Raw genomic sequence first — 12,870 nt, forward strand, 5'->3', positions numbered from 1 at the left:
AATGACAATGATATAAATCAAAGAGTACCCTTGGTCATTGATAAATTGAATATTCTGCATATATACATGGCGTTCGGTAATACAATTAATAAAAGCCTGAAAAAAAAAGAACAAAGAAACAATTAAATAAACACTGTTTAAGCTATATTTCTTTAAGTTGTCTTGTGTATATATATCAACGTGATGGTGTTCGTACATATGTCATTCATAAACAATAACATATTATATTCAACGAAGTACATTTAAATATTCAATATTTTGAATCTATACATTATGAAAAAAGTGCAGTTCACGAAATGACAGGTAAGGGAATAACAATTAGTGTTACAGTTGAGCATTTCTATTCATCAATTCAAAAGCCTTGTACACAACATGGATACGTTACGTAGTAAATGTTTATTTTCTGAATGTAAAAGTAAGATAGCTTTTAACATAAAGGGTCGTTGACGATAATATCTAGGTATGTAATTATTTCTTTTCTCAACATTCATCTGGCATTCATAAATAAAATGGAACTCGTCTTCAAGTACATTGCATATAGGGCAAAGCCTTTCATTCAAGGGAGTTTAATTACATCTACCCACTTCTAAATTCAATCTATGTGCGCTCATTCTTAATTTACAAAGTGCAATTCTATTTTTTGGGATATTGACGCAGTTCAAATAGGGTTGGAAATTATAATTAACGAAAGACTGTAAAATCTTCCTTTTGAAGGGTCATGGATCCTACTTACAAGGTTATGAATAAAAATATCTATGTTAAGTGTATCAATGTATAGTCCAATAATGTGTGTATCACTCCAACCCAATTTCTCGAATTTATAAGGCTTTACAGGCTTAGGTAGCGTATTTCAATAAGCGAAAATACATAGAGGATATTTTTTTATTTCAGTGTAAGATCGCATTTTATTTCACGAGTGTCATAGAAAATCATATTTTCACGAGTGGCGAAGCCACGAGTGAAAATGTAGTTTTTTTATGATCACGAGTGAAATTAAATACGATCTTACACTGAAATAAACAAATTTTCTGTTTCTTTTATGCTTATTTTCGGAGTTTTATTTGTTTTTTATTTATTTCTGAATTACCCCCTTTTTTGAAGAGGGTGGGCTTTACGCCGCTACCGGTGGTGCGCCCCTCATGCATAATTATAGCTGTCAACTTTTCTACTTTCGGTTTGCTGAGAAATAGTTCTCTGCTATTCATTCCTATAGCTTAATATTCGCTCGTTTTTTATTGCAAAGCTTAATAAACAGTAAACAATGAAGTATTATTGGTGCACATATGTTCCAAAAAATAATGAAAACACTTTTTATTTTAAGATGGGCATGAATACATAACCAAATTACTACGCCGATATTTAAAGAATGAAAATTTGGAAGGTCAAATGTGTTAGTAAAACAAATGTGGATACACATTGGATTTTAACCATTCTTCTTAGTTTAAGACTGCATGTACACGTGTTTTTATAGTAAGTTAATATTCAGTCATCTTACTGTAACGGTCCGCTGTAAGCGGCCGAAGGTGCGTTCATAATAATATTCCGTATAAAACAGAAGTACGTTCATACCGGATGTAAACTTGGTTGGTAATATGCAAATTAGCAAAGCCCGGTCTATGTGAGAATAGAGAAGTTAGTGTATATAAAGACCAGTGGACCCCTTCAGGGTCGAGCATACTTTTCCCTGAAGGGATCTGTTGGTGTTTGTTTGGCTCGCACGTTACATTACTGTCAGAGACCAGTCTGTTTCGCTTTTAAATGTTTGTTTTCCAGATAAAAAGTAAATGCCACGCTAGTTTGTTGACACATTTTGAGGTGTGGGTGGGGTAAAAAAATATCGGATCTATCTGTAAATTGATGTGTGAATTCTCCAGGAAGCTCATTTACGTACTACAACGGTTAACAGTTCAAAATACATTTGAACGATGATATAAAATTTTATTTATGTTCGAACAGTTGTTTTTGACTGTAATTTGTTTGGTATGAAAGCAAATGTTCGAACATTCAGCTTCAAAGATCAGTAAAATGTTTGATAAACGGGATAACCGGTAATAAACGGTAAGTTGTTAATTTCCAATATATATTTTTTTAAATTTATAAAATATTTCTTTATTTATTTTTTTAACATTTGATAACATAATTTACTGAAGTCCAGTGTTCTGTTTTGATCAAGGCAAGTACATGTTACAACAAAGCAATTTATAAGTAGTTCTGAAAGTTGATATTTTCACTCCTTATTTTGCAGTGAAAATATCAAATTGATATTTTCACTGTTGTTATTTCACTGTTAAAACCCCATATTTCATCGTAAAGCATGAAAGAAATACTTTTATTGATTTTTTTTAAATGAAATATTTATCATAAAGATAATTCCTATCTTAAGTGTAAAAAATCTTAAACACTAAATTTTACGCAAATTATTGAAACAAAAAAGCGAGCTTATCGTTATCCTCTTATACGGGATAATAAAATGTTTCCAGAAAATAGGGGCATGAGGTGTACGAAAATAAAAAAAAAACAGTTAAAAAAAAACAACTAAATGAATATGGTGCGGACTATTTTTTCCGAAAAGGAAATGTTTATATCTCCATGCCCTGGCTGAAAGTTTAAAGGAGATTACTCCAAATACTAGGAAGAAACTCGTACTTATAATAACATGGTTGTCGCAAACGCGTACGTCAAGCATATCAAGAAAAATATGTCAGTAATGAATATTTCAATAAAAATCTACAGGGACACACCCAGTAGTCAAACATTAAAAAACAAACCCTATTTAGAGGCATAATGCAATTCCATACACGATAATGAACTAGAGACTCAAACGAATAAAGACCGTTTAATTTATACCAGCTTCTACATACATATGTCGCTTTTTCATTCGTGTATTTATCAACAGATTGCATTTTAAAATGTGTTGTATTATGTAGATCCATTATCATCATTTCAGTCTGATATATTTATAGAATATATACATGGATGGTATCAAATCACATTGAAAGTACAACATTAATGATGAATCATTTATTTCTTCAATAACTCATTTTTATTTTATTGTATTGATCGTTTGTAAATATATAATCACTAAAACACAAATAAAAACAGCTCGTGTAGTATTTGTTTGAAATCAACAAAAACGACATGGAGTACAACTTTAAATGTGAAACTTCTTTGTTTGTTTGGAATTTTGTCTGAATAAGCAATGTCACGATATTATTCTTATCGGGTACACACGGATTATGATACAACATAATCTTGTGAACCGCACTTACAATTTAACAAACACTTTTTGCTAGCATCATCAAAGCATTATAAATAACCATTCTATAGAATGTTTCATTATTCTATTTTGAACACTTTAATGGTACTGCTGAACGGCATCCCAACATACAGACAGCGTGTTTTATCACACACCGCCACACTTTGCGGGTTGCATATACCATTCTCCTTCCCCACCAGCCTAGTGACAGAGCCGGTCTCCGGTGACACTAGACACACAGTGTCGGAACGATAATTACACACGTAAACACAACCTTGGGCATCCACAGTTAATCCGCATGGAGACATTAGATTGTCTTCATCCTGTAGAACACCGAGCACATGACCATCCCGCGTCAGGGCAGCCACCGTGTTCGTCTCCTGGTCAGATACGTATATTGTGTTGTGATCAGGGCTAACGGCCACGTACTGAGGATTACTGGGCACACTCTTGTCGTAATAGTTAGTCTGGAGCAACTGCTGCACGTTGGCCTCCATGTCCAGTATTTGTACTTTATTGGGTATATAACCCATATATGATACTATGAGTTTGTCATCACTGTACACTATTCCAATACATCTTGAATCAACGTTTATCTTTTTAATAAACAAAAACTCTCCAGACTGAGATTTCACCTCGAAGAAATGAATTTCACCATCGTACGGAAATGTCACAGCTACTCGACTACCAGGTAGTGTTGTTATATCATATGGCCCGTTTACTTGTTTATCATACCTCGATATCTGCGTACTCGTGCTCAAATCAAAACAACGCAAACAATTATAATCATCGTCCACCGCCACCAGTAATCTGTCCTCCACCACGGTCATTCCGGTTATGGAACCTTGCTCATCGTCACCGTCTGATTGCACCAGCTCTATGTCGGCCACGTGCCTCAGGATGAGGTCAGTCTGGATGCTGTAACGGTAAATGCATACGTCGATAATAAGAGGAATGTGATAAAAGTGTGTACAAAGAGTAATATTAGGATGTAAAATAAAAGCAAGCCATAATCAATGTTTTGATAGTTAAAAAATATTATGAAATATAAAAATAAATGAATATGAATATCCATTAAAGCGAATTGTTGTAATGTATCCCAACTATGTATTGGCTTAAACCTTTACAGTGATGTTAAAGGCACATATTACATTAATATTATATTTTGACGTTGGCGAACAAAGTGAGAGCGAAAATATGTATGAGAGTTTTTAATGAAATTAATGCATGCAAATGAAATCTGATAACATAAGAATATCGATGAAATGTTCTGTCTGCTTTCCTTTTCCCCGGACTTTATTTACAGATGCTTGTATTCTTTACTATAAAAAGATCGATTTCACGCACTGAGCTTTGAATGTATCATTATATTTTAGATATTTGGGCGATTCCACAGAATGGTGAACTTGTTTTTTCATAGCTCATAATGATAAAATTTAACCTAAAATGCACATGATGCATAATTTGACATAGCCGTGGTGGTAGCGTGCTGGACTTCTAATTTAGTGCATAATTTGACATAGCCGTGGTGGTAGCGTGCTGGACTTCTAATTTAGTGCATAATTTGACATAGCCGTGGTGGTAGCGTGCTGGACTTCTAATTTAGTGCATAATTTGACATAGCCGTGGTGGTAGCGTGCTGGACTTCTGATTTAGTGCATAATTTGTCATAGCCGTGGTGGTAGCGTGCTGGACTTCTGATTTAGGGAATAAGGGACGTGCGTTCGAAACTCATTATTTTTCTCTATCTTTTAATGTTCTAATTTAAAAACATTCATGTACAACACACTAATTGTTTTTTTAGTTTTCATCAAACATATTATGACAATTTGATTACAGCTCAAATTATAATTACTATGATGCTGCGATTTTAAATTATATATATTTAAGTTCGATGAAAAGCATTGTTTCATATATTGAATGGAAATGGAAAATGAAATGAAATTAAGAAAAAGGATGGAAGATATGTTCAGAATAATACAAAGGAAAATAATAAAATTGTAATGGACTTAAGTCAAATAATGGAAAGCGAAGATAATACAAAAATATATAACATTAAAATGTATCACTCTTAACGGCTTCGTACTCGCAACCTTAAGCTTTACAGCCTAGCACGTTAACTTTTGCCATTGTTATATGCGTTCCGGTTGTTTATATAAAGAATTTATTTTTAATAAAATTATTATTTACCACTGTTTTGAAATTTTAGCCCGTTATCACTTTCAAACCAAACGTCTGTGCGCACAGGATTTGGACACAATATAAAAGACATAATTTCCGAAATAACGTTACGTGCGCATATAATTTGCGAGTTTTTCTAAAAAGGATGTTGATGTTTCGCTACCGGCCTGCCTGCATGTTTTATAACGCTTGATGGTTGATGTTCGAATACGGGCCGGACTACATGTATTATAGTGTCTGATGGTTGATGTTTTGCTACCGGCCTGCCTGCATGTTTTATAATGTTTGATGGTTGATGTTTGAATACAGGCCTGACTACATGTATTATAGTGTCTGATGGTTGATGTTTTGCTACCGGCCTGCCTGCATGTTTTATAATGTTTGTTGGTTGATGTTTGGCTACCGGTCTGAATACATTCATTAATGTTTGGCCACGGGCCTGTCGTACATGTATTGTAGTGTATGTTGTTTGATGTTTGGCTAAGGGCCGGCCTACATGTATTATAGTGTATGTTGTTTGATGTTTGGCTAAGGGCCGGCCTACATGTATTATAGTGTCTGTTGTTTGATGTTTGGCTACGGGCCTGTATACATGTATTATTGTGTCTGTTGGTTGATGTTTGGCTACGGGTCTGTCTACATGTATTATAGTGTCTGTTGGTTGATATTTGGCTACGGGCTTGCCTACATGTATTATAGTGTCTGTTGGTTGATATTTGGCTACGGGCTTGCCTACATGTATTATAGTGTCTGTTGGTTGATATTTCGCTACGGGCTTGCCTACATGTATTATAGTGTCTGTTGTTTGGAATTTGGCTACGGGCCTGTATACATGTATTATAGTGTATGTTGGTTGGTGTTTGGCTAAGGGCCTGTATACATGTATTATAGTGTCTATTGGTTGGTGTTTGGCAACGGGCCTGTAAACATGTATTGTAGTGTATGTTGTTTGATGTTTGGCTACGGGCCTGTATACATGTATTATACTGTCTCTTAGTTGGTGTTTGGCAATATGCCTGTAAACATGTATTATAGAGTTTGTTGGTTGATGTTTGGCTACGAGTCTGTATACATGCTTTATAGTGTATGTTGGTTGATGTTTGGCTACGGGTCTGTCTACATGTTTTATTGTGTCACTTTGTTGATGTTTGACTTCGGGCCAGTACACATTTATTTCAGTGTCTATTGATGGTGTTTGGCAACGGGCCTGTCTACTTGTATTGAAGTGTATGTTGTTCAAGTTTTGACTAATGCCGTGCCTACATATATTGTGGTGGCTGTTGTTTGATCTTTTACCTCGAGCTTGCTTACATATATTATAGCGTATGTTGTTTGATGTTTGACTTCGAGCCTGCCTTCATATATTAAAGTGTATATTGTTTGATATTTACCTCAAGTCTGCCTACATATATTATAGTGTATGTTGTTTGATGTTTTAACTCGAGCCTTCCTGCATATATTTTAGTGTATGTTGTTTGATGTTTAACTCGAGCCTTCCTGCATATATTTTAGTGAATGTCGTTTGATGTTTGACTCGAGCCTTCCTGCATATATTTTAGTGTATGTCGTTTGATGTTTGACTCGAGCCTTCCTGCATATATTTTAGTGTATGTTGTTTGATGTTTAACTCGAGCCTTCCTGCATATATTATAGTGTATGTCGTTTGATGTTTGACTCGAGCCTTCCTGCATATATTTTAGTGTATGTCGTTTGATGTTTGACTCGAGCCTTCCTGCATATATTTTAGTGTATGTCGTTTGATGTTTGACTCGAGCCTTCCTGCATATATTTTAGTGTATGTTGTTTGATGTTTAACTCGAGCCTTCCTGCATATATTTTAGTGTATGTTGTTTGATGTTTAACTCGAGCCTTCCTGCATATATTTTAGTGTATGTCGTTTGATGTTTGACTCGAGCCTTCCTGCATATATTTTAGTGTATGTTGTTTGATGTTTAACTCGAGCCTTCCTGCATATATTTTAGTGTATGTCGTTTGATGTTTGACTCGAGCCTTCCTGCATATATTTTAGTGTATGTCGTTTGATGTTTGACTCGAGCCTTCCTGCATATATTTTAGTGTATGTTGTTTGATGTTTAACTCGAGCCTGCCTACATATATTTTAGTGTATGTTGTTTGATGTTTAACTCGAGTCTGCCTGCATATATTTTAGTGTATGTTGTTTGATGTTTTAACTCGAGCCTGCCTGCATATATTTTAGTGTATGTTGTTTGATACACTGCAGACGGACGCTTTACTGCGCTGCTATGACAGCTAGCTTAAAAGCGAGACAGTGTAACACGCGCTTGTCTTCCGTTTTACTACTAAATCGCTGAAAACGGAAATAAAAGGTGAGTGTATCAGTTGTTGTTGTTTTTTTGTAAATAGCTATGTTTTCTAAGATGACAAAGATTGATATTTTTTATTATTTTATTTGAGTCAGTAATATTATGTTTTTATAAGAACTATTTTGAAACAATCCGTGTTTTGCCTGGGTGCAAATACGTAACCGCCCTAGTCCGCTCGTTTTATACCTGTTCTGTTTGAGTAGTTGAATCCGTTAACCACACATTTTTAAAACTTAAAATAGTGTTCATTGCGAAAAAATGGCATATGAAAAAGCGTCCGGTAATTTGTACGAACGCCCTGGATTTCGTTAGCCAATAGGCCTTTTGAAGAGCCTAAGGTAACGTAGAGGTGACAGGAGTGTACCTTTGTTATCTCGTGACCACGATATACTATCTTATTCTCATGACTTATTTATCTCTTGGCCAGTACGTGTCATCGCTATGCCATCGTTAGCAACAGTGAACATATGTGTTTGATAACATCTCCGAGTAAGCCCAATACCATACCGTCCAGATTCCGTACATACGGAAATAGCCGATATATGATGAAAAAAATACGATTGTCGGTTGACGGAATTCAAACTAGAAAAGATCCGTAAGTTTTCTTAGTACGTAACATCTGAGTCTTACTTCTAGATAAGATAACATTTTTAATATTCAACTTGTACACTCCATAGACGACAATCCTAACACGCTGTTATTACATAAACTGATAGGTATCTTACATTGCATGCTAAAGGTTCAAATGAATAATATCTCAGCAGATGTTGCGAAGGCCATCTGGCAATTCGAGTAGTTCAAACCGGTTTTTCGTGCAAAGATTATATAAAGCAATGTTTTAATAGTTATTTCATATTTGAAAGATCATAATACCTGACGCTGTTTGTTATCACAACTTCGTTAAGGATAATTTTCTGGGCGTCAACTTCGACAATATCTGCAAACAATATGTAAATACAAAACTCTTTCGTCTTCACATGTGAACAATTGAAATATTGGATTCATTTGTTTGGGAGAAAACAAACTGAATCCTTCCGAACAACTTACATTTTTTGAAACGTTAAATGATTTATTATAGTATACCTTGGAAAAGTGTTTCAACAAGTGGACGCATCCATGTTTTAAATTCTTAATATCTACGTAAAGCATTATATTAAGTTCAAGACAACAAAAATATTGATTGAGTAACTGTATACATACACCCTGATGGAAACATTTCCAAGACGTTTTGAAAAATCCAATGCATTCCTGTTTTCCGAAGGCACTCATGCAGCCTCGTCTTGTCCATCACGACCGCAATGTTTGGTTTCCCATTTTGCACCATCGGCTTCATAAAGTCGAAGGTCTCCAACCATTGGTTGGATCTCAACATGTCGTATACATATTTCCCCGCCATGTCAACTACTACAACTACGCCCGTGCTGTCGAGTTTTGCGTGCATGAGATCGTCCCTGTGGGACACATTCAGAAAGGTCGGGAAAGCCTCTGTCAAGTAGGCAATGCATTTTGAAAGGCCCTCACTATCTGTAGCCGACAAAACCACACAGTGTTTATCGTTGAGTTTGGATAAAATCGTTCTATAATTTGTATCACTTGTCTTGGGTGTTGTTTTCTGAAGATCTTCTGCATAATATTTACTCATCTCTGCAATGATGATTGGCTTATATACAGATATTTGAAATTGGCAAAAAGAAATGCCTTAACTGATCATTAGTTTATAGTTTAGAGGTTGCGTACGTATATAAATAACCTCAGTAAAAGTGGTACAAAGTGTTTAAACGCATTGCGCATAAAACTACGAATCTTATATACAGGAGTACATTGCCCTCTTTATGTCGAAGTCGTTTGGACCTCGGAAAATAAAAAAATGATTGAAACACTTTGCAAAAAATGTATAACTAAACGCTACACATTAAAAAAACACATAACCAGAACATCGATATACCAGAGTTTTGACTGAATCTTTGAGCTTTCAAGTTGAAAGTTAAAGGGAAACCTATCGTTGTATCTCTTTAACCATCACAGTAAGATTAATCTCATAATACGAAAAAAACTTCTATCCGTAAATTGAGGTCCGAAAGTTTAAATATAAACCACGTTTAATGGCACAGGGTAAACGCCAAAGACATAAAACACAAAACAAAACAAGCACAAACCAGAAACATGGAACAACAGCACAAAACTCCACAAACCACACAATATCTACTCACGAGAAACATTTCTTGAATATACAGGAGGATCATTTTTCTCTTTTATTAATGTCGTTTGCTCTGAAAAATATAAATACATTATAAACCTCCTTTAAATTTGTCAACTTATATATTTTGTTGAAAATACAATTCGAAATCGTTATTCAAAATATTAACTTAAAATTGTTCCATACCTATCAGACTTGATGGCGTTGGTGCACTACCTCCTTTGTAAACTACTATCTTGTCATCAAAGACATCGGGCCTCTGCTCTATCACTCGCATTGCCTCGTCAAGGATTTCTCCTTTAGAAGCAATTACAACATCAAGCTTAGAGTCCTCACATGAGTTCTTTATATCTTCTAGTTTGTTGAACATAGTAGTAGCTTTGTTTTGATCAAATACAACGCTTCCAAATGGATTTTTGAAAACAACAATATGCACATCATCTGGGTCGACATGAATCCAGTCGGAAGGATCTGTTAGTAAAGCGGATCGATTTGGTTCATACTCAATTTCTTTGATTGCATGGAACACAGTTGAAAGATACGCACTCTCTCCATATCCGACCACAATAGCAAGGTGATCATCTTCTAGCTTTTGTTGAATTGTTCCAACTTGTTCGGGCGGAATAAAATCTCCTTGTATACACCGTGTCATAGCTCGTTTGAAATCACCTGGTTTAAACCAGTAAATAAATGACTTATGGCATATCGACGTATATGCATTTATTGTATACGTATTTACCCTTCATAAATCCACACTCAATACTTGTCGTAAAATACGGCAGTCCGTATTTCACTCTGGACAGTGTCATACGGCCGTATTCCACTCTTGTGACAAGCCATCATAACAAGTATCGTTGTGCGAGGTTAAAATGACGTCATACAACCAAATATTGCATCGTTAAAATGACATTTATTATGAGAACATGTGGCTTTTAAATGATCTAACCAGTAATGTATATAATAAAAGGGTTATAAGTACTTCTTGCGCCACGTGAAATCCGAATCTGCAAAAATTCCATTCGGGTCGAATACAACTTCCCGGATCAACACGCAGTACTAATAACCCTATTTTATTTTTGAATTACAAATTATTTAGAAAATGGTCTGAATCTATTTAAACTTTTATTGTTTATCAGTTCCACCTGTTTCAGTTTTCTATGTGTTTACTTACCTTTAAATCCTTCTAAGCATGTACTCAAAGTCTTCATTCTCTTTGACGGTATACCTGGCAAAAAGAAAAAAAAGAAATCGCTTATCATTACATCAAACATATCGTAACCGATGCAAACCGTTACAAAATATTCTTAAGATCGGCAACAATTTGGAACTATAATATAACTTTAAACATACCAGATCTGCCTTTCCGTTTGACTGTAGTATTCTGTATTACACGAGAAGTAAAGGAGGTATTGTTTCCAACTTCCTCTAATTTCTGCTTCATTTCCCCTACTTCTTCTCTAAGAGATCGTATCTCGGCAGCATTTTCCAAGCCGACACCCAGATACCATGTGTTTATGATTTCAAGTGTTTTGGAAGGGTCTAGGGTGCGAGTTTTAAGACTCTTAATATCCTTTCGCACATTCTGTTCGTCTTTTGAACTCTTGAAAAAAGCAATAACTGCGATGGTCGAAACATCAATATCTGTCCATAAAGTGTTGTATTCAGATTCTATCATGTTTGTGTCTGACCTGTGTGATAGTTTATTCCGCATATCTCTTATGAGCTGTATTTCATTTTTCACAGGAGCTGTTGTCTGTCCGAACATGCTTATGAGAAGTGATGACAATAAGGACATGTCCCACTTGGTTTCGTCAAACGTTCCCGATGTGGGAAATACAATATTGTATTGATCTTTACGAAGTACTCTTGATCTGACTAATGCATCGACCACATTCTTACGGCTGTTCATGTATCCCTCAAGTGTGGTGAATGTAACATTTGTGTCATTCTGGGCACAATGTACAAACAGATCCCTCAGAGCTGGGAGACTAATGTCAAGGAGCATGGTCACCAGGCGATAGTACCGGTCTGACATCGTGGGCCTGCAAGTAAACAGCGAGTTGATATGTACCATTATACTTGCTACAACATGTATGCACTGTTTATATTCTCACTTTAACAGAAAAAAAATAACCAGTCCATATTAAACAAAACAAAATCTGGCAAACTAAACACAGGTTCATGAATCGACTACGCCTTACACGAACAAGCAAAATGGCGACGAGACATGATGACGTAAGTTTTATCTAAATATCTTAATGTATTAGTGCACTATTTATGCATCACAAGAATAGCGATAAAGCGCATAAATGATGATTAGTTTGCAAACATTGGACAATTAAGCAGATTGCCCTGCAAGTTTTTACCGGAGATTAAATCGATTCTATTTTCAGATAAGAACACGGCATTTTTTACAATAAAATTAACACAGGCTCATACTAGACTGTTAAAAATATGATATTTAAAACAAACTTATTTCATTCTGTCTTTATCATTTTGTTTGTTTGGGTAAGGTGCTTACAGGGATGAGAATCGACTGCACCTTACCCATACATGATTAATAATTTCAAAGCATTCTCTCTATTAGATTAAAAATTAAAAAGGAGATACGGAAGACGGAAGTTCAAACTATTTAGTTTTTTGTCTATCATCTTTCTTTTCTGGTTCAAAAAAAACAACCATAGTTCTGATAAATCCGTTTGTTTTTACTGTCGATTTCTGATTCCGTATCATGCTATTGTCCTTTTCTGATCGTGTAGCATGCTATTGTCTTTTTTTATCCCGTATTATGCTACTTTTGTTTTTTGATCCCGTATCATGCTACTATCGTTTTCTTATCCCGTATCATGCTAGTGTCGTTTTCTGATCCCGTAAAATGCTAGTGTCGTTTT

The 12,870-nt window shown here is 35.2% G+C and overlaps 1 protein-coding gene across 1 annotated transcript in view; it reads right to left on the reverse strand.

The window, feature by feature from the left end:
- Window positions 1-3,006: 3,006 nt before the first annotated feature.
- Window positions 3,007-12,870, reverse strand: part of LOC128224304 (uncharacterized) — a 34,896-nt gene continuing 25,032 nt past the window's right edge. Inside the window, exons 2-8 of the mRNA XM_052934115.1 lie at window positions 11,330-12,021; window positions 11,151-11,204; window positions 10,166-10,648; window positions 9,993-10,052; window positions 8,983-9,426; window positions 8,656-8,719; window positions 3,007-4,174 (exon numbers count right to left, since the gene is read on the reverse strand). Of these exons, the coding sequence (XP_052790075.1) occupies window positions 3,337-4,174; window positions 8,656-8,719; window positions 8,983-9,426; window positions 9,993-10,052; window positions 10,166-10,648; window positions 11,151-11,204; window positions 11,330-12,014 (2,628 nt within the window). The 5' untranslated portion in view covers window positions 12,015-12,021 and the 3' untranslated portion in view covers window positions 3,007-3,336. The remainder of the gene's footprint in view (window positions 4,175-8,655; window positions 8,720-8,982; window positions 9,427-9,992; window positions 10,053-10,165; window positions 10,649-11,150; window positions 11,205-11,329; window positions 12,022-12,870) is intronic.

The sequence above is a fragment of the Mya arenaria genome, chromosome 17 (assembly GCF_026914265.1).
Source record: "Mya arenaria isolate MELC-2E11 chromosome 17, ASM2691426v1".
In the NCBI taxonomy this organism is placed as follows: Eukaryota; Metazoa; Mollusca; class Bivalvia; order Myida; family Myidae; genus Mya; species Mya arenaria.